This window comes from Lutjanus erythropterus, chromosome 17 (genome assembly GCF_056507025.1).
Source record: "Lutjanus erythropterus isolate fLutEry1 chromosome 17, fLutEry1.hap2, whole genome shotgun sequence".
Lineage (NCBI taxonomy): Eukaryota > Metazoa > Chordata > Actinopteri > Lutjaniformes > Lutjanidae > Lutjanus > Lutjanus erythropterus.
In genome coordinates this window covers 59,927-87,500 of record NC_139333.1, presented here as the reverse complement: position 1 = coordinate 87,500, position 27,574 = coordinate 59,927, and the positions used below count along the sequence as shown (strand labels likewise).

The 27,574-nt window shown below is 44.5% G+C and overlaps 1 protein-coding gene across 4 annotated transcripts in view; it reads right to left on the bottom strand.

Moving 5' to 3' along the window:
• The window catches only part of jakmip3 (Janus kinase and microtubule interacting protein 3), a 36,655-nt gene extending 13,050 nt beyond the window's left edge, over positions 1-23,605 (bottom strand). Inside the window, exons 1-10 of one of the 4 annotated variants that reach the window (XM_084740759.1) lie at positions 23,248-23,605; positions 20,547-20,743; positions 20,221-20,463; positions 19,840-20,079; positions 13,654-13,854; positions 11,493-11,606; positions 857-1,012; positions 539-676; positions 421-456; positions 134-205 (exon numbers count right to left, since the gene is read on the bottom strand). In XM_084740759.1, coding sequence (XP_084596885.1) covers positions 134-205; positions 421-456; positions 539-676; positions 857-1,012; positions 11,493-11,606; positions 13,654-13,854; positions 19,840-20,079; positions 20,221-20,463; positions 20,547-20,681 — 1,335 coding nt within the window. In that variant the 5' untranslated portion in view covers positions 20,682-20,743; positions 23,248-23,605. The remainder of the gene's footprint in view (positions 1-133; positions 206-420; positions 457-538; positions 677-856; positions 1,013-11,492; positions 11,607-13,653; positions 13,855-19,839; positions 20,080-20,220; positions 20,464-20,546; positions 20,744-23,247) is intronic. The other 3 variants (XM_084740760.1, XM_084740761.1, XM_084740762.1) reach the window with 3 other exon arrangements.
• Between the last annotated feature and the right edge of the window lie 3,969 nt (positions 23,606-27,574).

The window sequence follows — 27,574 nt, the reverse complement described above, 5'->3', positions numbered from 1 at the left end:
TTTAAAAGACAAGACAATGGGTGAATATAGAATAAAACAGATTTAGAAGAATGCGATGGGTCAAAAAGACAAGAAAGAGGTTTTAAAGATAAGAACATTGGTAAAATAACGTGTTAAAAAGCATGTGTCCGACCCTGCAGGCTCTGAAGGTCCGTTTCCTCCTCACTGAGTCCTGACGTCTGTATCTCAGTAACATGTCTCTCTCCTGGAGGACAGATACACAACATGGACACATGTCCGTGTCACCTGAGGATTCAGTGTTTGCTCTGTGTTTCTGTCTCCACCTCTTGAGGGAAACATCAGCGAGTCTCTGACTGTGTTTATAATCAATCAGAATGATCTTACATCACACACACAGTACAAGTACTCTCAGTTGTAGTACTGCAGACAGTAGTGGACGAAGTGCTTCTGAATACTTACTATAACATTCTTCACATAACCAGCTGTCTCCAGAGCCTGAAAACACAAACAGTAATACTAGTTGTGGCAAGAGGATTGACAGCAATAGTTGTAGTACTAACAGTAGTAGTAGTAGTACCTTGGACAGGTCATCGATGATGTGTTGTTGCTCTACGACTTGTAACCGAAGAAATTCCATCTCTCGCTCCTCCTGGCTGTAACCATGGTAACTAGTGGAGTGGCTGCGGTCCAGGTCATTTAAAGAACTCGGTCTCCTCTGTGGACCACAACAAATGCTGCTGTTACCATGGTAACTGATTGATTGAAGTTTTAGATCAGATAATCTGTCTGGTAACTGTTAAGGTTAAAACTTCATTGAAGTGGGAGGGGGGCAGAACTTTACCACTACAGCCTGTGTGTTGTCAGTGTGATATCGGGGTACACGGTGAGGGGTTACCATAGTTACCATCTCCAGGTTCTCCTGCGTGACAAAGCGAAGCTTGTTGTCGAGGCGACGTAGTGCGAGAGCCAGCTCCTCGTTCTTCCTGCTCAGACGTTTGTTTTTGTCCAGAAGAGGCAGAAACTGACTCTCTGCCTCTCTCAGGCGCTTCAACTACACAGAGTAAACACAGGAATACACAGGAAATACACAAAATACCTCAAACACACAAAATATAGAAAATATACTAAATGCACAAAATAAAAGAAATACACAAAATATTCACAAATAAACTGCCTCTCCACGTCTCTGAGACACTTGAATGGCAGGGAGTAAACAGAAAATACAGGCAATGTAGAAAATACACAAAATACATAAAGTATGGAAAATATAGAAAACAGAAAATACACTAAATATACAAAATATAGCCAGTAAAAGGATGGCTGATGTTGAAGTCTGTGTGTATTTTTTTATGAATGTTTTTTATTGAGAGATTAAATCAGACATATATTCCATTTGTACGTTCAAGGCTCATTTTGATGACAATTACTGTTGTGCTACAAAATTAATTCATGTAGTAGACACAAAGGTAAGGTCAGGTAGGGAAGGTAATAAGGAACAAAGTGTGTTAGTTAAATCCTCGTCTTACAGGTAGCAGTGAGGCAATAAGAGAGAAAGCTGCTGTGTCATGTTTCGTTTCCTAAACGTCGTGGAAATGCCAACAATAATAAACAGAGGTTCTGGTTTGATTCGAGTTTGGATAACTTTAAATTGGATAAGACAATGTTTTGCATTATTTGAACAGGTATGTTTGTTCTCAAGGCTCTTTTCCCATAAGTCATCTGGAACTGGTCCGCCAAATTCTTCTTCCCACCTGCGCTTATAATCATGAAAGGAATGGGAGCTTATAGATAAGATATATAGGTAAGATCTCAACTTACTTACAGCAAAGGTGGGGTTCCTGTTTATGGGCAGTGCACGGGATACAGGGTTAAGTTTAAAATTAGATTTGATTTATTTCCAGATGCAAATCATGTTGTGTATAATAAAGTTATTATTATATATATTAACCTTAGTTGGGGCTTGTAGAATTGCACCTATGGAGAAGGAGTAGCAGTCTTCCTAACCCTCTTTAACCAATTAGACGATGGCGCTGATGTTTCCAACCAGAAGGTGAAGCTGAATCACTGAAGAAAAATAATAAAGCAAAACGTTTGAAAGTGCTAATCCTCCCTGAAGCTTTGGTTGAGATGTTTTTGTCTATTCTATGGGAACAGAATCACAGGAAGGGAAGTATTAGAGTCCATCTGTTTGAAAAATGATTTATAGGGATGTTCTGAAATAAATATATTAACTGTGGGAGGAAGATCATCTTTAAGGCATTAATTCTCCAATAAAGGAAACTGAGAGTTTCCCAGAACAATATTTTAGTCTGCAGTTTTTCTATTAGAGGAGCAAAGTTTGCCTGAAAGAGGAAGGAGAAACGCTTCATTATTTCAGTCCCAGAGTCGGTAAATTTTTCTAGAGATTTTAAATGGGAAATTGTTCAGGAGTGACAAGTTGTTAAGGTTAAGTGGCATTAGGACACTTTTGGTCCAGTAGATTCAGTAACCTGAGAAGGTTTCGAATAGATTGATTATGTCTTGGAATGTTGGAATGGTAATTTGTTTTTATAGATGAATTTAATCAAAGACAGGAATCTATTCCCAAGATTGAATCTGTTAAGAACTTCAAATAAGTAATCAATGTGATCAAACTCAACTTCTAACATAAATCTAACAAAGTCAGCAGGTGGTTCGTTCTTCTTATACATGTTGAAAAGACGTCTGAGGTTGACATTAGAGTTTCTGTTAGATATGAAACCTGTTGTTTCTATATGAACGAACTGTTGCAGTTCAGCCTGTCGGCTTCCTGATGTGACGGACGTGTAACTTCCCTCCCTTTGTTGATCACAGCTTCAGTTAAAGAAGGTGATCTGATCTGATCTGATCACACTTTTAAACTGTCATTTATATCTTCAGGTTTTGTAAGTAATGTATTATCAAAACCTTTTATCTTCTGTATCGTTTTCCATTTTCCTAAGTTGTCTAGCTAGTAGTTTATGTGGGTTGTCATCAAGTACTTCTGCTTGGTGTAGATCAGGGGTCCCTAACTGGCGGACTGCGGTCCGAGTCCGGACCCGCACGCCGTCCTATACGGACCCGCACGCCGTCCTATACGGACCCGCACGCCGTCCTATACGGACCCACACGCCGTCCTATACGGACCCACACGCCGTCCGAGTCCGGACCCGCACGCCGTCCTATACGGACCCGCACGCCGTCCTATACGGACCCACACGCCGTCCTATACGGACCCGCACGCCGTATACGGACCCACACGCCGTCCGAGTCCGGACCAACACGCCGTCCTATACGGACCCGCACGCCGTCCTATACGGACCCACACGCCGTCCGAGTCCGGACCCGCACGCCGTCCTATACGGACCCACACGCCGTCCTATACGGACCCGCACGCCGTATACGGACCCACACGCCGTCCGAGTCCGGACCAACACGCCGTCCTATACGGACCCGCACGCCGTCCTATACGGACCAACACGCCGTCCTATACGGACCCGCACGCCGTCCTATACGGACCCGCACGCCGTCCTATACGGACCCGCACGCCGTCCTATACGGACCCGCACGCCGTCCTATACAGACCCGCACGCCGTCCTATACGGACCCACACGCCGTCCGAGTCCGGACCCGCACGCCGTCCTATACGGACCCGCACGCCGTCCTATACGGACCCACACGCCGTCCGAGTCCGGACCCGCACGCCGTCCTATACGGACCCACACGCCGTCCTATACAGACCCGCACGCCGTATACGGACCCACACGCCGTCCGAGTCCGGACCCGCACGCCGTCCTATACGGACCCGCACGCCGTCCTATACGGACCCACACGCCGTCCTATACGGACCCGCACGCCGTATACGGACCCACACGCCGTCCGAGTCCGGACCAACACGCCGTCCTATACGGACCCGCACGCCGTCCTATACGGACCCACACGCCGTCCGAGTCCGGACCCGCACGCCGTCCTATACGGACCCACACGCCGTCCGAGTCCGGACCAACACGCCGTCCTATACGGACCCACACGCCGTCCGAGTCCGGACCAACACGCCGTCCTATACGGACCCACACGCCGTCCGAGTCCGGACCAACACGCCGTCCTATACGGACCCACACCTATAACCAATAAACTATTAATAGATTTTATTTTTTACGGGACGCTTCTGTTTTAACTGATGCAACTTTTCTCGTGTTTCCTCTGCTGGTTTATCTGATCAGGAAACACAGACCAGCTGCGTGTGACTGTTGTTAACGACGAGTTTATTAAACACAAACTAACGTGACACGAGCGAAAAAGATGAGCAGCTCCAAAAATATAAAATCGTGTCGTGGTGTCGATGTTTTTAATGTGGCGGGCGCCATAAATAAAACTATTCACTGAAACACTGATCTCTGACCTGCTGTGATGAAAAATACTCACAGTCTTTAGGTATTTTTACTTTGTGGTATTAGTGTTTTTACTTCATTACAATTTAAATATTTTTCATGTTATTGTTTCCTTTTTTGAAAAATCAAATTTTTTATTGCTGTTGTTTTTCTTTAATGTTTTCTTGTTGGTATTTTTTGATGATTAAATTCAGACGTGCAAAATCATAAGAGGAGAAACAGGTGGCATGTTGATAAACCTGTCCTCTGTCTCTCTGTCCCCTGTCTCTCTGTCCTCTGTCCCCTGTCTCTCTGTCCTCTGTCCTCTGTCTCTCTGTCCCCTGTCTCTCTGTCCTCTGTCCCCTGTCTCTCTGTCCCCTGTCTCTCTGTCCTCTGTCCCCTGTCCTCTGTCCCCTGTCTCTCTGTCCCCTGTCTCTCTGTCCTCTGTCCTCTGTCCCCTGTCCTCTGTCCCCTGTCCTCTGTCTCTCTGTCCCCTGTCCTCTGTCTCTCTGTCCTCTGTCTCTCTGTCCCCTGTCCTCTGTCCCCTGTCCTCTGTCTCTCTGTCCTCTGTCTCTCTCTGTCCTCTGTCCCCTGTCCCCTGTCTCTCTGTCCTCTGTCCTCTGTCCCCTGTCCTCTGTCTCTCTGTCTCTCTGTCCTCTGTCCCCTGTCCTCTGTCCTCTGTCCCCTGTCCTCTGTCCTCTGTCCTCTGTCCCCTGTCCTCTGTCTCTCTGTCCTCTGTCCCCTGTCTCTCTGTCCCCTGTCCTCTGTCTCTCTGTCCTCTGTCTCTCTGTCTCTCTCTGTCCTCTGTCCTCTGTCCCCTGTCCTCTGTCCCCTGTCCCCTGTCCTCTGTCTCTCTGTCCTCTGTCCCCTGTCTCTCTGTCCCCTGTCCTCTGTCTCTCTGTCCTCTGTCTCTCTCTGTCCTCTGTCCTCTGTCCTCTGTCCCCTGTCCTCTGTCCTCTGTCCTCTGTCCCCTGTCCTCTGTCCCCTGTCCTCTGTCCTCTGTCCTCTGTCCTCTGTCCCCTGTCCTCTGTCTCTCTGTCCTCTGTCTCTCTGTCCCCTGTCCCCTGTCTCTCTGTCCTCTGTCTCTCTGTCTCTCTCTGTCCTCTGTCTCTCTGTCCTCTGTCCTCTGGGAGCGTCTGTCCTCTGTCTCTCTCTGTCCCCTGTCTCTCTGTCCTCTGTCCTTTGTCTCTCTGTCTCTCTGTCCTCTGTCTCTCTCTGTCTTCTGTCCTCTGTCTCTCTGTCCTCTGTCTCTCTGTCTCTCTCTGTCCTCTGTCCCCTGTCCCCTGTCCTCTGTCCCCTGTCCTCTGTCTCTCTGTCCCCTGTCCTCTGTCTCTCTGTCCCCTGTCCTCTGTCCTCTGTCTCTCTGTCCTCTGTCTCTCTGTCCTCTGTCCCCTGTCTCTCTGTCCTCTGTCTCTCTGTCCTCTGTCCTCTGTCCCCTGTCCTCTGTCTCTCTGTCCTCTGTCCTCTGTCTCTCTGTCCCCTGTCCTCTGTCCTCTGTCTCTCTGTCCTCTGTCTCTCTGTCCTCTGTCCCCTGTCTCTCTGTCCTCTGTCTCTCTGTCCCCTGTCCTCTGTCCTCTGTCTCTCTGTCCTCTGTCTCTCTGTCCTCTGTCCCCTGTCCTCTGTCCCCTGTCCTCTGTCTCTCTGTCCCCTGTCCTCTGTCCTCTGTCTCTCTGTCCTCTGTCTCTCTGTCCTCTGTCCCCTGTCTCTCTGTCCTCTGTCTCTCTGTCCTCTGTCCTCTGTCCCCTGTCCTCTGTCTCTCTGTCCTCTGTCCTCTGTCTCTCTGTCCCCTGTCCTCTGTCCTCTGTCTCTCTGTCCTCTGTCTCTCTGTCCTCTGTCCCCTGTCTCTCTGTCCTCTGTCTCTCTGTCCTCTGTCCTCTGGGAGCGTCTGTCCTGCTCCAGAAGAACCATGTTGTGATTTTAACATGTGATCAAAACGTTCTGGTGTTTCAGTTAAAGAGTTCCTTCATGTTCTGTTTGTGGTTCTGCAGATGTTACTACCTTTACTTTTACCTTTGGACTTGAAAAAAAAAAAAAAAGTAAAGTGAAAACAGTAAAAGTAAATCTACATTAAAAGTAAAGTTACTTTGCTGAGTATTTTTACTTTAGTAGTTTATAGTTGTTCATTTAACAGATGTGTCTTATCATTGTTCTTAAATAAATCAAAAGTAATGTAAGAGAAAAAAATGCAGAACAATATTTCTTATCTGATTACTTGATTAATCAGCAGAATAATCGATAGATTATACTTAAATTTTATTGGTTCAGCTCACTTGATAAAGTTAGACGTTCTGATGTTCCGGACCGTTGCTTTAGGAAATTTTCTCTAACTGGACCTCTTTGAATTTTAATTGAAGACTCCTGGTGTAGAGGAATACTTTACTATATGATATGATTTTCTCGTATTTATACTTCAGTGCTGCTATTTTTGTGTGTAAAACAGTAGAAAGGAGTTTGGATTTTCTTTCTCAAGTAGTTTCATGTGTTTTTCTAGAACTTTCAGTTTAGTGTTGTTTTGTTTTTTTCTTGAAGCTTCAAATGAAATGATACTGACTCTTATAAAAGGTTTAAAGCTTCCCAGAGGACAGAGGGACACAAATCTCAAAATATAAGATCTGAACTTTTAAATGTTTGCATGTGTCTCATTTGATTCACTCATAAACCAAAATCCATTTCAATTGAAAAATGTTGCTTCTTATGGCAAATATTGTTTTGCCGTTAAAATGCGATTAATTGAGATTAATTAATCATAAAGCCTCTACTTAATTTTTTTAATCGAGTCCCACCCCTAATATATATTACAAAGAATAAAATGCATGAGTCTGTGTTATGCTGCACTGTGTGTGTGTGTGTGTGTGTGTGTGTGTGTGTGTGTGTGTGTGTGTGTGTAAATATACTGTATGTCACAAAAGTGAGTACAACCCTCACGTTTCAGCAACCATTTTCTTATATCTTCTTTGATATACATGTAGAGTACTCAGTATACAGCTTGTCTAGTGTACACTTAGTGAAACCTGTACACTTAGTGATACTTGTACACTTAGTGATACCTGTACACTTAGTGATACTTGTACACTTAGTGATACCTGTACATGTCGTTCAAACATGCAAAGCCACCTGTCCTACTCATCACGTTCATGTTGTTGCCTGCTTCACTGGATCGTACAGATTAGTGTCATGAGCTGTTAAATTTGGTGCTTTGGGTTGAATTCTCTCATATTTGCCGCTGGATGTTCAACATGGCAGCTCATGGCAAAGATCTCTCTGACGATGTGACTGGAAACACCCTGAAACTGAGCTGCAGCACGGTGACTGAGGTCATACAGCGGTTTAACAGGACAGGTTCCACTCTGAACAGGCCTCGCCAGGGTCGACCAAAGAAGTTCAGTCCTCGTGCTCAGCGTCATATCCAGAGGTTGGCTTCAGAAAACAGACACATGAGTGCTGCACGCATTGCTGCAGAGGGTGAAGAAGTGTCAGCCTGTCGGTGCTCAGACCAAACGCCGCACACTGCATCAAGTCGATCTGCATGGCCGTCATCCCAGAAGGAAGCCTCTTCTGAAGCTGCAAACAGTTTGCTGAAGACAAGCAGTCCAAGAGCATGAATTACTGGAACCATGTCCTGTGGTCTGATGAGACCGAGATAAACTTGTTTAGCTCAGATGGTGTCGAGCGTGTGTGGCGGCGCCCTGGTGAGGAGGACTAAGACAGGTGTGTCCAGCCTACAGTCAAGCATGGTGGTGGGAGTGTCATGGTGGTGGGAGTGTCACGGTCTGGGGCTGCATGATGGCTGCGTCTCTGGGGAGCTACAGTTCACTGAGGGAACCATGAACGCCAACATGTGACATGAAGCAGAGCACGACCCCCCCCCTTCAGAAACTGGGCTGCAGGGCAGTATTCCAACATGATAACGACCACAAACACAAGACGACCACTGCCTTGCTAAAGAAGCTGAGGGTGAAGGTGATGGACTGGCTGAGCATGTCTCCAGAACTAAACCCTACTGAACATCTGTGGGGCATCTTCAAACAGAAGGTGGAGGAGCGCAAGGTCTCTAACATCCACCAGCTCCGTGATGTCATCATGGAGGAGTGGAGGAGGATTCCAGTGGCGACCTGTAACGCTCTGGTGAACTCCACGCCCAAGAGAGTTCAGGCAGTGCTGGAGAATAATGGTGGACACAAAGTATTGACACTTTGGGCCCAGTTTGGACATTTTCACTTGTGTTGTCAGCTATTTACACAATAATCGCTGTGTGTTCAGTTATTTTCAGAGGACAGTAAATCTATACTACTAAACAAGCTGTACACTGAGTACTCTAAGTTCTGTAGTATTGTCCCTTGGGAAGATATAATAAAATGGCTGCCGAAACGTGAGCGGTGTACTCACTTTTGTGACATACTGTATATTTACACACACACACACACACACACACACACACACACACACATACACACACACATACACACACACACACACACACACACACACACATACACACACACACACACACACACACATACACACACACACACACACACACACACACACACACACACACTCACATACACACACACATACACACACACACACACACACACACACACACACACACACACACACACACACACACATACACACACACACACACACACACACACACACACACACACACACACTCACACACACACACACACACACACACTCACACACACACACACACACACACACACACACACACACTCACACACACACACACACACACACACACACACACTTACATATTTGAAGAAGCAACCTTATATTCTGGGGACTGTGGCTTAATGCAGACCCTCATGCATTTTATTCACTCTCGTGTTGAGCCAATATCGTTCTGAATGGACCCAAATGCAGACAGCAGAGACAGAACAGGCCAGTTCAGGGAAATTTAATGCAAAACAAAAGGATACAAAAGCTAACATCAATGTGTGTGGATTTAAAACAAGGCAGGGAAAAAAACAAACACAAAAAACTTATTGAGGAGGCGGGAAAATAAAGGCAACTAAAGTTCCAGGAGAAGCACGAATCAAAGTCCATGGAAGAAAAACCAAACAAATCCATCCAGGAGGAAAAAACACATGCAACCAAAATACAACAAGGAACACTGACAAAGACGAGTACGAACCAACAACTGAGGAGGACAAGACACAGGATTAAATACTACATGGAGGGGCAGGACAACGGCACAGGTGAGCGGGAAAACACACAACAACAGGAAGTAAAAACAAAACACACGAGAGAGAACCAAGACTACAGAATAAAACAGGAAGTGACCAACAAAATCTCCAAACCGTAACAGTTATTAATTAATTCAAACTAATTAGTCAGGAAAAACAAATTTCTAGCCAGAATATTTGGACCGGATATAAGACACCCGACAAACATGATGTAACGCCATCATGTTATTAGTCCTGTGGAAGGGACAGTCTTACCATTAGATAATAAGGCATCCAATGTGTATTTGTATCCTGGTAGGTAACAGTTAGTGTTGTGCTAGCATTAGCCACAAGTGCTAACTAAACAGTGTCAATACACATTTACTTTCCTGAATTCCTTCACATATCTGCAGTTATTTAAATATCCTCTTGCCACGTCGTAGTCAAACCCGATATGGAAAGGGGCTTGAAATACTCCTCAGCTTTTTTGGGATCTATGAACGAGAGAAATATCAGGATTCTGGCAGGGAGGAGTAATGCACACCTGATACCAGGTAGCAGGTCCCTGGTGCGGCTGAATGTCCTCCGTTCAGCCAGTGGGTAGTCAGGAAAGATGTGAGTCCTCTTGCCACCATGCTAGAGCTGTTCTACCAACAGCTTTACGCAGGATATCCTGAAGCACATGGTCGTGATGTAACCTGAGTATGAAGGGCCTGGCGACTCATGAGGTTCGGGTCACTTTCAGGGGTCCGGTGCTCTCCGTCAGTAAGAGGCTTCTCCCACAGGGACAGCATGTCTCGCAGCAGCCTGGCAATGAAGTCTCTTGGCCTGGGTTCCTCAGATGGGTTCCTCAGATGGGTTCCTCAGTTCCCTCGGGGATTCTGGTGATCCTAATATTGTATTTCTTCAAGCGTCCTTCTGAATCTTTGCATGTTTCGGTTAGTTTCTCCACTTCGGAGTTCAGGCAGGTGTGAAGGTGTGGTGACATCATCTGAATGGTGTGTGACACACGTCCCTGTTTCTTTATTAATGTTGAGTGTGAGGCTGTAATCGAAGCCTGCATTTCTCTCAACACTGTGTGTAAGTTTGGATACGAGTGTCAATATTGGCACATATTGTCATGGTTTTGGGATTTCTGTTGGTTATTTCCTGTTTTATTTTGTAGTCCTGGTCCTTCCTCATGTGTCTTGTCTGTACTTCCTGTCTTTGTCCCTTTCTTGCTATTTTTGATTGCAGTTGCTGTTACCTGTCTATCCACCTGTGTCTTATTAGTTCTTTGTCTTTCTCTGTTTCTTCTTCTTTTGAACTGATTTTGCTTTGGATCCTCCATCAGTCTTTTTCTCCCCTTGATAATTATTTTCCACTTATTTGACTCTTCTTACGTTAATTCAGAGTATTTTAAGATGATATTCAGGTGGGTAGTGAATAAATTATGGTAAAGTCACAAACATGTCTTACTCCTCCATTGCTCAACAGCACCTCTTGTGTGTGTATTATGTGTGTGTATTGTGTGTGTGTTGTGTGTGTGTTGTGTGTATTGTGTGTGTATTATGTGTGTGTATTGTGTGTGTGTTGTGTGTGTGTTGTGTGTATTGTGTGTGTGTTGTGTGTATTGTGTGTGTATTATGTGTGTGTATTGTGTGTGTGTTGTGTGTGTGTTGTGTGTATTGTGTGTGTGTTGTGTGTATTGTGTGTGTGTTGTGTGTATTGTGTGTGTGTTGTGTGTATTGTGTGTGTATTATGTGTGTGTATTGTGTGTATTGTGTGTATTGTGTGTGTATTATGTGTGTGTATTGTGTGTATTATGTGTGTGTATTGTGTGTATTGTGTGTGTGTTGTGTGTATTGTGTGTGTATTATGTGTGTGTATTGTGTGTATTGTGTGTGTATTGTGTGTGTGTTGTGTGTATTGTGTGTGTGTTGTGTGTATTGTGTGTGTGTTGTGTGTATTGTGTGTGTGTTGTGTGTGTTACCAGTTCGTTGCGTTCCTCTGACAGCAGAGCGTTTCGATCCTCCAGCTTCCTGACGACGGCGCTGAGCTCAGCAATTTTTAACTGAAACCTGCGAGTGTCCCGGTCCTCCTGAGACTGCACACACACACACACACACACACACACACACACACACACACACACACACACACACAGTGTTGACAGCAGTTGTTTATTTCAGGTTCTTGCAGTAGTAATCTGCTTCACGTCTTGGATGGCATGTAAATGTAGTTGCACCCTGATCTTTGCTACATCTTTGATTTGTTTTTGATATTTTCTTGCCTTTTTTCTTGTGACAGCAGCAGAACAGCAATACAATATGTGAAAAGACTGGATTAAGTGTAGTGGACCTTGAGACAATCTCTGCTGTCAGCATCTTCCATCCAGACAACCAGAGAAGCTGAACCAAACAAGCTGGGATAAGAGGTAAGAACACAGGTTGGAGACGACCTGGAAACTCCTGCTTGTCCCAGGACAATAAAATGGATGAGATAAGACTTAAGGGAAACCAAAGACTGCTGTGCCCTTTAACTTTACAGAGACCTGCTCCATCACAACATCCCAGATTAGACAGAAATCTAAATGATATCAGTTTTTATCTGTTTTTCAAAGTACCACACCCATCAACTGATCAAACAGTCGTAAGCACGATAAAAGGTTCGGGCATTTTGGCAAGAACGCAGATGAAAATCAACGTTTGTTCAAAATCTGTCTAATACATCCACTGTGATTCCTTTGGTACCGAGTCTACAGCCTGTAATGTAGATGAAGTGGTTTAGGGCTTCTGTAACTCGTGCTTTGATTGTTTTTCCTTTGCAAGTGTTTCTTTTATGTTTCTGTTTGTTTTATTTAGAATGTGATCGATTCTGTTTTCAGTGCAAAATGAAAACTTTGGAAACGCGTGGATGTCTTGACTTATTTTACATTGTGGGGGTAAATAATAATTAATTAATGAAATAACTGATAATTATTTTCATCAGTGTGCAGCACTGGTCTTGTGTGTTGTGTTTAGTTAATATATTAATTTATGACAATATGTGTGACAAAATTCAACCCATACTATCATTAGAAAATCAGAAATGTTGAGAGAGTTTTAGATTCAGCACAGCAGAGTTCTACTGGTCAAACAGAATAAGTGAGCTGCATGATGCTGACATTGGACTTTTACAAATTATTGTACAGTTTTGTTTCATTTTACAAAATATCTGAGGTGTTCTGACATTTATGTTTGTGGTTGTATGAATTATGTGTATTGTTTTCACAAAATGAGCCTCACACTTAATCAATCAAAACAAAAACCTGTAAATGTGGATATTTTATTTAACTTTTTTCTGGTTTCTGAGGACATCATCTTTAGCTTTGGGAAATACCGATCAGCTGATTTTTCACTATTTTCTGCAACCATCGATTAATCAAGAAAATAACTGACAGGTTAACTGATAATGAAAAAAACTGGAGAATGCATTCAGGTGCTCCACGTGATTGGACCTATTTTTCAAGTGACAAGATTCTTCAATCAACAATGTAAATAATCAATAGTTGCAGCCCTAAAAGAGTCGGTTATAAAGTTGACTTCACCTCCAGAGGACCTGCCTCTGTTGGGATGCAAGTGAATCTGAACATCCCTGGATGAGTCATTTAGCTGCTGGGTGTTGTTACTTTAACACATCGCTGTCACAGGTGAGTGTTCCCACCTGCTTCAGGACAGACATCATCGTCCCTGTGCCTGAAAAACCTGCAGTGGCTGAATGACCAGTGTGTTTCAGAAACTGAAAGAACCAGAAAGCTTAGGAACAGCTGATGTACAGAATGTGTCGGGAATGGAGGTAAAATTCAGGGAAAATCAGAAGTTTAATTCAGCAGGACATTTTCATCGGTCTGTTTCTCAAACACCTGGTTACATGACCCTTTTCTGCCTCGCCAATGTACAGTGAGAAGTGGATTGTGGGACACTGAGGACCAGATGAAGGTCTGAGTGTTTGGATGGTTCAGCCCTTGGTTTAGCAGTGCTCGTGTGTTAGATGATGTCATGGTAACTCCAAATGAGGCGGAGCCTGCAGCATGATATCACGGTCAAAGTTAACGGTTATGAAGTGACATGAATTCATTTCATGCAGTATGAGCAGGAAGAGGCGGGGCTTACAATGTGAGCAGGAGTGTTAGGGGCAGGACTAGGGGCATGGCCTGGGTGATTTAGTCCCACCCTCTGCGCGTCTCTCAGGGCTGCGATTTGCTGCTCGGCAGCCTGAGTCTGTAGCTGGAGGCGGTGGGCGTGTCCAGCCTGCAGCCCCAGGGCTTTATCCAATACACTGACAGCTCTGTCCTTCAGCTTTATCTCATCCATCTGCACACAGACAGGTTAGAGACAGACAGACAGACGGGTTAGAGACAGACAGACAGACGGGTTAGAGACAGACAGACACACAGACAGGTTAGAGACAGACAGACAGACAGGTTAGAGACAGACAGACAGACAGACACACAGACAGGTTAGAGACAGACAGACACACAGACGGGTTAGAGACAGACAGACACACAGACAGGTTAGAGACAGACAGACAGACGGGTTAGAGACAGACAGACACACAGACAGACACACAGACAGGTTAGAGACAGACAGACAGACAGGTTAGAGACAGACAGACAGACGGGTTAGAGACAGACAGACACACAGACAGGTTAGAGACAGACAGACAGACAGGTTAGAGACAGACAGACAGACGGGTTAGAGACAGACAGACACACAGACAGACACACAGACAGGTTAGAGACAGACAGACAGACGGGTTAGAGACAGACAGACAGACGGGTTAGAGACAGACAGACACACAGACAGACAGGTTAGAGACAGACAGACACACAGACAGGTTAGAGACAGACAGACAGACAGACAGGTTAGAGAGAGACAGACAGACAGACAGGTTAGAGACAGACAGACAGACAGGTTAGAGACAGACAGACACACAGACAGACACACAGACAGGTTAGAGACAGACAGACAGACAGGTTAGAGACAGACAGACACACAGACGGGTTAGAGACAGACAGACACACAGACAGGTTAGAGACAGACAGACAGACGGGTTAGAGACAGACAGACACACAGACAGGTTAGAGACAGACAGACAGACAGGTTAGAGACAGACAGACAGACAGACACACAGACAGGTTAGAGACAGACAGACACACAGACGGGTTAGAGACAGACAGACACACAGACAGGTTAGAGACAGACAGACAGACAGGTTAGAGACAGACAGACAGACAGACACACAGACAGGTTAGAGACAGACAGACACACAGACGGGTTAGAGACAGACAGACACACAGACAGGTTAGAGACAGACAGACAGACGGGTTAGAGACAGACAGACACACAGACAGACACACAGACAGGTTAGAGACAGACAGACAGACAGGTTAGAGACAGACAGACAGACGGGTTAGAGACAGACAGACACACAGACAGACACACAGACGGGTTAGAGACAGACAGACAGACAGGTTAGAGACAGACAGACAGACGGGTTAGAGACAGACAGACACACAGACAGACACACAGACAGGTTAGAGACAGACAGACAGACGGGTTAGAGACAGACAGACAGACGGGTTAGAGACAGACAGACACACAGACAGACAGGTTAGAGACAGACAGACACACAGACAGGTTAGAGACAGACAGACAGACAGACAGGTTAGAGAGAGACAGACAGACAGACAGGTTAGAGACAGACACACAGACAGGTTAGAGACAGACAGACAGACAGGTTAGAGACAGACAGACAGACAGGTGGAGAGACAGACAGACAGGTTAGAGACAGACAGACACACAGACAGGTTAGAGACAGACAGACACACAGACAGGTTAGAGACAGACAGACACACAGACAGACACACAGACAGACAGACAGACGGGTTAGAGACAGACAGACACACAGACAGACAGGTTAGAGACAGACAGACACACAGACAGGTTAGAGAGAGACAGACAGACAGACAGGTTAGAGACAGACAGACAGACAGACAGGTTAGAGACAGACAGACACACAGACAGGTTAGAGAGAGACAGACAGACAGACAGGTTAGAGACAGACAGACAGACAGACAGGTTAGAGACAGACAGACACACAGACAGGTTAGAGAGAGACAGACAGACAGACAGGTTAGAGACAGACAGACAGACAGACAGGTTAGAGACAGACAGACAGACGGGTTAGAGACAGACACACAGACAGGTTAGAGACAGACAGACACACAGACAGACACACAGACAGGTTAGAGACAGACAGACAGACAGGTTAGAGACAGACAGACAGACAGGTGGAGAGACAGACAGACAGGTTAGAGACAGACAGACACACAGACAGGTTAGAGACAGACAGACAGACAGACACACAGACAGGTTAGAGACAGACAGACACACAGACAGACACACAGACAGACAGACAGACGGGTTAGAGACAGACAGACACACAGACAGACAGGTTAGAGACAGACAGACACACAGACAGGTTAGAGAGAGACAGACAGACAGACAGGTTAGAGACAGACAGACAGACAGACAGGTTAGAGACAGACAGACACACAGACAGGTTAGAGAGAGACAGACAGACAGACAGGTTAGAGACAGACAGACAGACAGACAGGTTAGAGACAGACAGACACACAGACAGGTTAGAGAGAGACAGACAGACAGACAGGTTAGAGACAGACAGACAGACAGACAGGTTAGAGACAGACAGACAGACGGGTAGACAGGTGGAGAGACAGACATTTTGACTAGTCTTGGGGAAACATATCACAAACATCACATCAGCACTTTGCTTGTGTGATTACAGCCTTCATGCCACTGAGGTGTCTGTCCATCTTGTCCACACTTTTCAAAGTGTCCAGCAGCAAATGAGCAGCCAAACTGTCTGTGCAGTTTTCCAACAATATGCAGGAATATTCCTGATCTGTTTTCCATCCATGCATAAGAGAGAAAAAGTGCCTTCAGAGCAGAGGGATTACAGTCTAACAGTTGTCTGGTGGCAGTAAATGTACGGTTTGTCCATAAAAACTCTGCAGAAAAAGTCCAAGACATCCCCTTTTCCTGTTTCCAGCTGCTGGTGTAGTGAAGAAGAGTCTGTGGGATTAAATCAGAGAGCTGGTCTGTGGCTCTGGAGCACAAGCTGCTCCGCCTATGATTCAAAACGCAGATAAAATATGTTTTCAGGGCCTTTTTACTGGCCACCAGCCTCATATTAATAACGTTTGCACTGAGCTCATGGTCAATCAGGGGCTGAGTACGAACCCAATAATCGCTTCCAACAAACACAGGAAATGCAAGGCAGCCATGATGTGTGTGTGAACACATAGTTAAAAGCAAGTACTAAACAGTCATTTAGTTAAATTTTCAGATACGTAGTCTGTTACAGGGAAATGCCCACAATGAAATATCCTGATGGACGAAGACATCAGGAGGGTTGGTGTCTTATTCGCTGAGGGCAGAGCTGAACTGGATTTCCACTAAGCACTATTTTATGTGCAGACATTTTTATCCCCAAACAGAATCTACCTGCATTAAGTGTTAATGTCCTGAGCCCTGGTGGTGGTGTTGGTCTCCATCACCTACACCTGTGCTCAGAACACACAGACACAGAGGACAGACAACCAACTCATGGAGGATTTCAAGTCCACGACCAGCCAGTGGTCCTGTGGCTAAACTTAACGAGTTACATTTCTCAGCAGGTAACACTTTAACATACAGAGTTACTTTTAAATGTAATGTTACCAACACTGATGTTGACAGACAGACAGGTTCGTCAGGACACAGTCAGTCAGGCAGACAGGTAATAGGCAGGGTTAGTCAGACAGGTAAGGGGCGGAGTTAAAAGAGTCAGTTTTTAGTTGTTTGGATGAAAAATGTCCTGAATGTAAAATCAAACAAGTGAACATGAACCTGCAGCTCAGGTGAGTCCTTCAGTTTGTCTTTATTATGTCTCATGACCTCACACTTTATTTCCCTGCAGGTGAGCTTCTGTCTACCTGAGTGACATCACCATCACAGCACTCTGTAGGCCTGTAAACCCCTGGACTCACAGGATCTGATACCTGGAGAACCGATCCGAGGGGACCGGAACACTTTCAGACTGGACCTGAACAGACATGATCCAAACTGACCTGAACACCGACACCAGCGGCGGATCAATTACACTGATCAGTAACAAGCAGGTGCAGCGGGTCAGAATGTGAAGCCACAGAAGGATCAATTATTGGCATCAAAAACTGATTTACAGAAGTAACTGAATAAGAGAAGACAACATGTTTAAAGAGATGTGATGTTCAGAACTGAGTGGACGAGGACATCAGGTGGTCAACAGGTGGCAGCAAATATAAGCATCACCTGTGATTATTTAATAAAATCACATTCAACCAGTGAGACGTCACTCTCTATCCAACAGGAAGTAAAACTGTGTTCAGCCAAACACAGACTGAGTTGTGTCTTTTGTACCAGTCTGTGTTTGACTCTTCTGTCTCTGGGTTGGACTGTAGCTCAGACACTCTTTGTTTCTTCATGTGTTCATGATGATAATTATTCATTCATCCATCAGTTTATAGAAAATCTCCTCACTGACTTATGTCTTTGGATCACAGTGTTTTTTCTTTTAACCACTTTACAACATAATAATAATGAAAGTGAGAAACATTCATGTTCCAGTCGATTCGTCCAACAGTCAAACTTTAGTTTGTATTTTGTTGATTATGTTCACTGTCATCTTTTACAGCTGGTTTAAATGTGAAGTTATTGTTAATTTTTGGATCATCATCACTGAACATACATTTAAACTGAATTTCCTGTACATTGAAAATGTGCAGCCATTTACTTTGACCTACTTTTGAATATAAACTCTACAACAGGGCTGTCAAACAGCCGACCAGTGGACCAAGTCCAAGCTAGATGACTGTAGTTGTCAATCCCAATGTTTCAATAAATTGCACAAATTTATCTTCATCAGCTGTTCATCCTCTGTTTTGTAAACCCTGTGAGTGTTTTAGTTCTGCAATAATAAATCAATTAATTGATTATTTGCCAACTACTAAATCAATCACCAACTTTTTTGATAATTAATTAATTGTTTGAGTCATTTTCAGCTTCTCAAATGTGAATATTTTCTGGTTTCTGTTTTCCTCTATGACTGTAAACTGTGGACAAAACTAGAGAAAATGATTGACCAATTAATCAATAATGAACATTGACCTCCTGTGTCCTCCTGTCTAGTGTCCTGATGACATGTGATTCTGTAGTGTCCTCCTGTCTAGTGTCCTGATGACATGTGATTCTGTAGTGTCCTCCTGTCTAGTGTCCTGATGACATGTGATTCTGTAGCGTCCTCCTGTCTAGTGTCCTGATGACATGTGATTCTGTAGCGTCCTCCTGTCTAGTGTCCTGATGACATGTGATTCTGTAGCGTCCTCCTGTCTAGTGTCCTGATGACGTGATTCTGTAGTGTCCTCCTGTCTAGTGTCCTGATGACATGTGATTCTGTAGTGTCCTCCTGTCTAGTGTCCTGATGACATGTGATTCTGTAGTGTCCTCCTGTCTAGTGTCCTGATGACATGTGATTCTGTAGTGTCCTCCTGTCTAGTGTCCTGATGACGTGATTCTGTAGCGTCCTCCTGTCTAGTGTCCTGATGATACATGTGATTCTGTAGCGTCCTCCTGTCTAGTGTCCTGATGACATGTGATTCTGTAGTGTCCTCCTGTCTAGTGTCCTGATGAAGTGATTCTGTAGTGTCCTCCTGCCTAGTGTCCTGATGACGTGATTCTGTAGTGTCCTCCTGTCTAGTGTCCTGATGAAGTGATTCTGTAGTGTCCTCCTGCCTAGTGTCCTGATGACGTGATTCTGTAGTGTCCTCCTGTCTAGTGTCCTGATGAAGTGATTCTGTAGTGTCCTCCTGCCTAGTGTACTGATGACGTGATTCTGTAGTGTCCTCCTGTCTAGTGTCCTGATGAAGTGATTCTGTAGTGTCCTCCTGTCTAGTGTCCTGATGACATGTGATTCTGTAGTGTCCTCCTGTCTAGTGTCCTGATGACGTGATTCTGTAGCGTCCTCCTGTCTAGTGTCCTGATGACGTGATTCTGTAGCGTCCTCCTGTCTAGTGTCCTGATGACGTGATTCTGTAGCGTCCTCCTGTCTAGTGTCCTGATGACATGTGATTCTGTAGTGTCCTCCTGTGTAGTGTCCTGATGATACATGTCTCCCCCCAGTCTGTTTTGACTGGAAACATGTAAGTATATAAGTGTGTGTGTGTGTATCTGTGTGTGTGTGATGTGGGCTCATACCAGTCTGCGGATCTCCCTCTCACAGTCCCTCTTGGTACGGTTCAGCTCCTCCTGGTGCTGGTGATGAGCTGATCTGAGTTCAGCTGCTCGGGCCTGGCAGGCCTGCTGAGCTGATGTCAGAGCCTCCTCAGCGCTCTTCTTTGCTGCTCGCAGTTCCTGAACCTCCTGCTGGAGGCGACAACGCTCCGCATCCCAGCTCTTCCTTGCCTCCTCCACCTCGGCCAGCAGGGTGCTCCTCACCTGGAGGAGCAGAGGACACAGAGTCTGAAACACACCTGAGCAGGTAAACTTTCCTGAGGAGGGACAGAAGGACAGGTTACACCCTGAGAACCACCAACCACCAGCCAGACAGACACCCAGACAGACAGGTGTGATGATCACCTTGTCGGCAGACCCGTCTCTCAGCGTCAGCACCAGTCCGTTCAGACGTTGAATCTCTCCATCTTTGATCTTTATGACCCTCATCAGCTCCATCTCATGTTGCCGTAGTAATGTCTCCCTGGTAACAGCCAGCTCCTTCTGCTTCTCCTCGTGCAGTTTAGTCTTCAGCTCTGTCACAGCGACCGTCGCCCGGTGATGCTCCGCCTTCAGCTCCTGACTCTTTTCTCGCTCCAGACGGCTCACCTGAGGATACAGACAGTCACATGGTACTACAACTTCAACAGTAGTACTACAGTGTTAGCACTCTGGTTTTTTGTAGTCCTCACCTTGTTCTTCTCCTGTTGTAGCTCTATCTGGATGTCGGTCAGTTTGGCTCTCAGCTCCTCATTGGCTGCTTGAAGAGTTGCCATGGCGTCAGGTCGCTCCCCTTTCCCCCGCCCCCCGGCTCCTCGCTTTGACATCACCACCACCTGCAGGCTCCACCCCCCAGTGAGCTGTGTGTCAATCTAAAGTCAGACTACATCTGGACACACACACACACACACACACACACACACACACACACACACACACACAGACACACACACACACACACACACACACACACACACACACACACACACACACACACACTTCAGTCGGTGATGACCAATCACAATGTTCTGTCAATTTTTTTTCTGAATTACTCAGTTAATCTTGTCACTTGAAAAATATGTCCAAGGGCTCAACGTTTTATTTCACGAGTCTCTGCTGTGATGATTATTTTCATTGACAATTAATCTGTCGATCATTTTCTTGATTAATTGTTTAGTTGTTTGGTCCATAAAATGTCAATAAGGTAACTGCCAAGAAAATGTCCTCAGAAACCAGAAAACAAAAACCAAACAGAAAATATTCACATTTAGGAAATGAGAATCAGATATTTCTTTTTCTTAAAAATATTACTAAAAAAATTAATTGATTATCAAAATAATAATCAGTTATTTGATCAATCATTGCAGCTCTGTTCGGATGTGTAGAAATTATCATGGGATTAATGTGATACTCAAGAAAACTGAGAATCGTTCTGGTTCTCTCTTCCTTCTCAGTGGATTTGGACATTTGTTGTGGACATTTTCACTGTGAGTCACTGAGTCTATAAAGAGTTTTGACTCATCTGTCTGTCTCCTGTCTGTCTCTGTCTCACAGTGTTTTATACTTTGTTAATCAGCTTTCTGACAAACTAAAATAACTTCACTAACACCTTGATCTCTGAAGCACCTGTCTCCTTCCACTCTTCTGCTCTCACCTGGGAAGGCGTGGTTTCGTCCAACAAATGAGACATCATCTGAATATTATACAAACATCTGACATCGGACTCCTCCCCCTCACTCCACCAGGTGAGCTACCAGGTAAAATATGAAGTGAACTAACACTACTTGGGTTTGATGCTGTTGTAAAACAGTCATACATGAATAAATTCAGCTGACATTAGAACGGAAAGAAAAATAAAGTCAAAGACAGTTACTGTATTACTCTCAACATGTAATTTTCATACGGGGTAGTTTGTGTTTTTTTACTGTGGCCAAGTACACCAACACTTTAACGCTTTAATTAGTTGATTAACAAGCACAAAGTTGACAAAGTGAATTCAAACACCTCTGATCATTAACTTTATGAAGCTGCCTGTATTGAACATCTCAGTGAACATGGTGAGATTTATCTGCTGCGCTCAGCAGCTCTGAACGCCAACAGAATACAGAATCTGTCTCAGGTCAATATCAAGACGTTGAAAACACCAGATGACTTGTTTCAATTCATTTTGTTAGTTTAAAATGTGAAGAATTGTAAAATATCACTTCCATGTCACTTCAGTCAGACAGAACTGAACCTGACATGTCGGGTCAGTTTATATTATGTTCATTATAATATTGATTAATGTTGAAATGATGTTTTTCTCCCTCAATAATTATTAAAACCAGCAGATAAAAGTCAAAGTGATCAGGTTTGGAAGCCACATACTTTGTGACAGTGCTTCTGTTCCCAGGACAGAAATGTGTAATTTTGGGGAAAATATTGATCCGTACTTTCTCACATCATCACAAACTAGTTAGAAACTCACAGCTTTCTGACATAAATGATTTCATTAGCAGTTTTTTTTTGAAGTATTGATCATATGATTCAAACTGATTAATTAATCCTGTCACAATCCTTTCACGTGAAAAATATGTCCAAACATGTGGAACACACACACAGAACATACAGAACATACAGAACATACAGTACATACAGTACATACAGTACATACAGTACACACAGTACATACATATATTTTTCAAATCTTTCCTGTAACAGTTATTTTCATTATCAATTATCTGTCGATAGATCAGCTGGTCCAAGATGAAACTAAAAAAATATTCACATTTAAGTTTGTAGAATCAGAGAATTTTAACCTTTTCTTTTAAACTACTCAAACTGATAAATCGAACAGATAATAGAAAAATACTTTGTGATTTATAATCAATTATTAATAGAGTATTTGATTGCTTGTTGCAGCTCTAAACAACAGCAACTCAGCTGAGAAATGGACAAGAGGTTTTTGTGTCATGATGTGTGGAACTCATTGATCCTGATCACCTGAGCACTAATTTATTAATTTCACGCTGTAGTAGTTTCAGTAGTTTCAGTAGTATCAGTAGTATCAGTAGTATCAGCAGTATCAGCAGTATCTGTAGTTTCAGTAGTATCAGCAGTATCAGCAGTATCAGTAGTATCAGTAGTATCAGCAGTATCAGTAGTATCAGTAGTTTCAGTAGTAGTAGTAGTAGTACCTGATCAGGTGTTTTTGTTGTTGGACAGGTGAACCTCTGACACACTTTACAGTAGAAATACATGACTGTTTCCATGACAACACCATCAACAGGCAGAACACACACACACACACACACACACACACACACACACACACACACACACACACACACACACACACACACAGTTCAGGCCTAACTGAACACACACACACACGAGGAGATGTAGATCACTCACCGTCCAATTGGAAGCCTCAGACACTGCATTGCTCTGTGTGTGTGTGTGAGAGAGAGAATGTGTGAGAGAGTGTGTGAATGCGTGTGTGTGTGTGTGTGCGTGTGTGTGAGTAAATTAGCCTCCTCTCTTGAGCATGCTAGCCTGCTAGCTTCACTGCAGCTCACTGTGAGCCAGTGTGTATGTTCTGCTGTCAGCCTGTCTGTCTGTTTGTCTCTGTGCCTGTCTCTCTCTCTCTCTCTCTGTCTTTCTCTGCCCCCCCGTTTCCCTGTCTCTCTGACTGTATGTCTGTATTAGCAGTTAGCTGTTAGCTGCTGTCAGTGTGTGTGTGTGTGTGTATGTGTGTGTGTGTGTGTGTGTGTGTGTATGTGTGTCCGTGCTGTTAGCATCTCTGCAGCCTCTGCTGGCGTCATCCTCCTCCTCTTCCTCCTCCCAGCATCCTTCAGTGTGACACAGAGCAGACCAATCAGAGCTCTGCCTCCCTCTGCTGGACGCTCAGCAGCATCACGCCATCAGCCATCAGCAGTACTCTGATATAATACTGCAGTAAAAGTACTGGAGTTAGAATGCACTTAGATGTCAAAGGCATGTAAATGTTCCTGCATTCAATTTTTTTTATCAAAATATATTAATAATATACTTCACCACACACGGGGGGGGGGGGTGTTCATAAATACACCTGGTACCAGAGAACCCTGCACGCTGCAGGTCAATGATCGATTTTGTTATTGTATTATCTGATCTGAGGCAGCAAATATCAGAGACTTGGGTGAAGAGATGGGCTGAGCTGTCAGCTGGTGGTGCATTGGGTCGGGTGGCAGGGGAGCTTCCTAAAGGTGAGCCCAGAACATCTGTACAGGTATGAATGATAAGTCCCACCCCCTCCATGTTAGCAGACGAAGCCAGAATAAATAAATAAACACACACAGTAACATCAGAGATGGTTTCTGTCATGTTAGATAGTTGTTCACTCAAATCTTAATTTTTCTCATCAGTTTGGTTTTAGTTGTTATTTGGTGATAAAAAGGAGGTTTCACATCATGATTGACACCTGACAGTTGACTGCTTGCCACTGAACCATCTGGTTGTGTGGGCGGGACCTCAGTACCACCGCTCCAATCCCTAACATGGCAGCACTTATCACAGATATTCTGGATTAATTTGTGATCATGTGTGGTGTGTGATCAATAACAGATCCATACAAACTGATTCTAACACTACACTGCAATTATCATCAAATACTTACAGTGTAACTGAGACAAGCAGTTTGTGATAAAGAATAGTTCATTTTCAGACAAAACTAATTCATTTGAAAAGTTAATTTCATTACTTTTTAATCACATTTAATACAGTATTTTATGTTCAGAACATGTTTGGTTCTACATGTTATCAGTAGAGTATTGTGTGTGTATTATATTGATCACAGTTGTCTTGGTGGGTTGATTACTCATCAATCTGTTGGTAATGTCTCAGGGCTCTGATCTGTGTGTGTCGTCTTCCTTCATTCTTAATATTCCACTTTATTTAAAGGAACAGCGTGATCCTTCGGTCTGTGAATGTAAAATGACAAATAAAATCTGTTTGATCAGTCAGATGTTTCTGTGTTATTGATCAGTTTGATGGTGATATAGTGACTTGATTAATGTGTTTTACATACTGAGCTTTATCAGAATGCACTGATGGATTTTTATTATTAATGTTGGTTATTAGTATGAGCTGCTGCCTGCAGGCTCAGATATTAATGCAGCATCTGTTTGATATTCATGAAGCAGCTTCATACAAACTTTTAATACATGCAAACACTTGGTTGTTACCATCATAACTTTTATTAATTATAAAGAGGAACTGGAACCATCAAGAACATCCCTGTTGTCTGTTCTCCGTCAGGGTTTTTGTTCTTTATGAATCGTAAGTCTACATGTTCTGAAATCCATGAAAAATGTTTGGAGCTGCCGCTGAAAATCTTCTTTGTCCCAAATGTTAAATCACATCTCTGATCAATGCTTGAGACAGGAGAGAGACAGGTGAGAGACAGGTGAGAGACAGGTGAGACAGGTGAAACAGGTGAGAGACAGGTGAGAGACAGGTGAGACAGGTGAGACAGGTGAAACAGGAGAGAGACAGGTGAGAGACAGGTGAGAGACAGGTGAGAGACAGGTGAGACAGGTGAAACAGGTGAGAGACAGGTGAGAGACAGGTGAGACAGGTGAAACAGGAGAGAGACAGGTGAGACAGGTGAGACACATGAGACAGGAGAGAGACAGGTGAGACACATGAGACAGGAGAGAGACAGGAGAGAGACAGGAGAGAGACAGGAGAGACAGGAGAGACAGGAGAGAGACAGGTGAGACAGGTGAGACAGGTGAGACAGGAGAGAGACAGGAGAGAAACAGGTGAGACAGGTGAAACAGGAGAGAGACAGGTGAGACAGGTGAGACAGGAGAGAGACACGTGAGACAGGTGAGACAGTAGCACTTTGTTTTATAAGTTGTGATTATTAATGTTTAATTAATCATAAATATTTTATGATAATTTCACACTTTAAAATATTTTATTTATTTTTCATGACCTCTCAAGGCCCATCGATGATTGAGACCAAACACACAGTCTGTCTGTCATACTATCCTGTCCAGTCATTTGTGGTTCTGTCCTGTCCTGTGTGGTCCGAACCCTGACCCAGCCAGGTGACATAGTCCCTTGTGTGTCCTGGGTCTTCCCTGGGGCCTCCTCCCAGTGGGGCAGGTCCAGAACACCTTCCAAGGGAGCCATCAGGGAGGCAGATGCCTGAGCCACCTGAGCCAGTTCCTCTTGATGTGGAGGAGCAGCGGCTCGACTCCGAGCTCCTCACCTTGTCTCTAAGGCGGCGTCCCACCATCCTGTGGAGGAAACTCATTTTGGCCGCTTATATCCGAGATCTTCTTTCAGTAGGAACGTAGATTAACGAGTAAATCAAGAGCTTCACCTTTCAGCTCAGCTCCTTCTTTCCCACGACAGACAGGTACAACGACGCTTTACTGCTGCCGCCGCACCGGTCGGTTTGTCAATCTCACGCTCCATCCTCCCCTCACTCCTGAACAAGACCCCAACATACTTGAACTCGTCCACTTAAAGCAGGAACTCTCCTTCAACCCAGAGGGAGCAAGCCACCTTTTTCTGGTGGAGAACCATGGCCTCGGACTTGGAGGTGCTGATTCTCATCCCAGCCGCTTTGCACTTGGCTGAAAACCGCCCCAGTACCTGCTGAAGGTCTGGGTTTGAAGGACCCAACAGGACAACATCCTGTGGTCCCCAAACCAGACTCCCTCAAGCCCCTGACAGCACCTAGAAATTCTGTCCATAAAAATAATGAATAGAACCAGTGACAAAGGGCCGCCCTGCCAGAGTCCAACATGCACCAGGAACTGGTCTGAGACTGAGACAGAGACCGTACAGCCCCTAGTAGACGGTCTCGGACTCTATACTCCCAAAGCACAGAACGCCACGAGGGACAAGGTCAAATTCCTTCTCCAAGTCCACAAAACACATGTGGACTGGTTGGGCAGACTTCCATGAACCCCCAAGCACCCTGCGGAGGGTATAGAACTGGTCCAGGACGAAAACCGCATTGTTCCTCCTGAATCCAAGGTTCGACTATCACCTGAATTCTCCTCTCCAGTCCCCTCAAATAGACTTTCCCAGGGAGGCTGGGGACCCCAGTCTGCCAGTCCAGAGGCACTGTCCCCAACTGCCAGGTGATGTTGCAGAGGTGTGTCTCCAGCAACTCCAGAGCAGAAGAGAGTCCCTAGCAGGTCAATAAGCCCCTGACAACATGGCTCCTAAACTCCTTCAGGTACTCAAACACCTCCACCACATCAAGGTGGTGGTTCAAGGAGGGACATAACACGACACGACGTGATATAATATAATATAATATAATATAATATAATATAATATAATATAATATAATATAATATAAGAGCAGAAGCTATGACATCCAAGTGCAGCATTACAATTAACATTAATTAATTATTGCATAATCTGATTATTTACAAACAGAATAAATCAGTTTTACATCATTGACATGTGAAGTTCTGTTTATAATCTTCAACATGATTCTGAGAGGAAACAAGTCAAAAAGAGTTTTGTGTGTGTGTGTGTGTGTGTGTGTGTATGTGTGTGTGTGTGTGTGTGTGTGTGTGTGTGTGTGTGTGTGTGTGTGTATGTGTGTGTGTGTGTGTGAATACCAATGAGAAACTAAAAGCTGAATTTGTATCCAGGAGGAGAAACGTCTAAATCCAACCAACCAATCAGACAGCAGGATTCACACACACACACACACACACACACACAC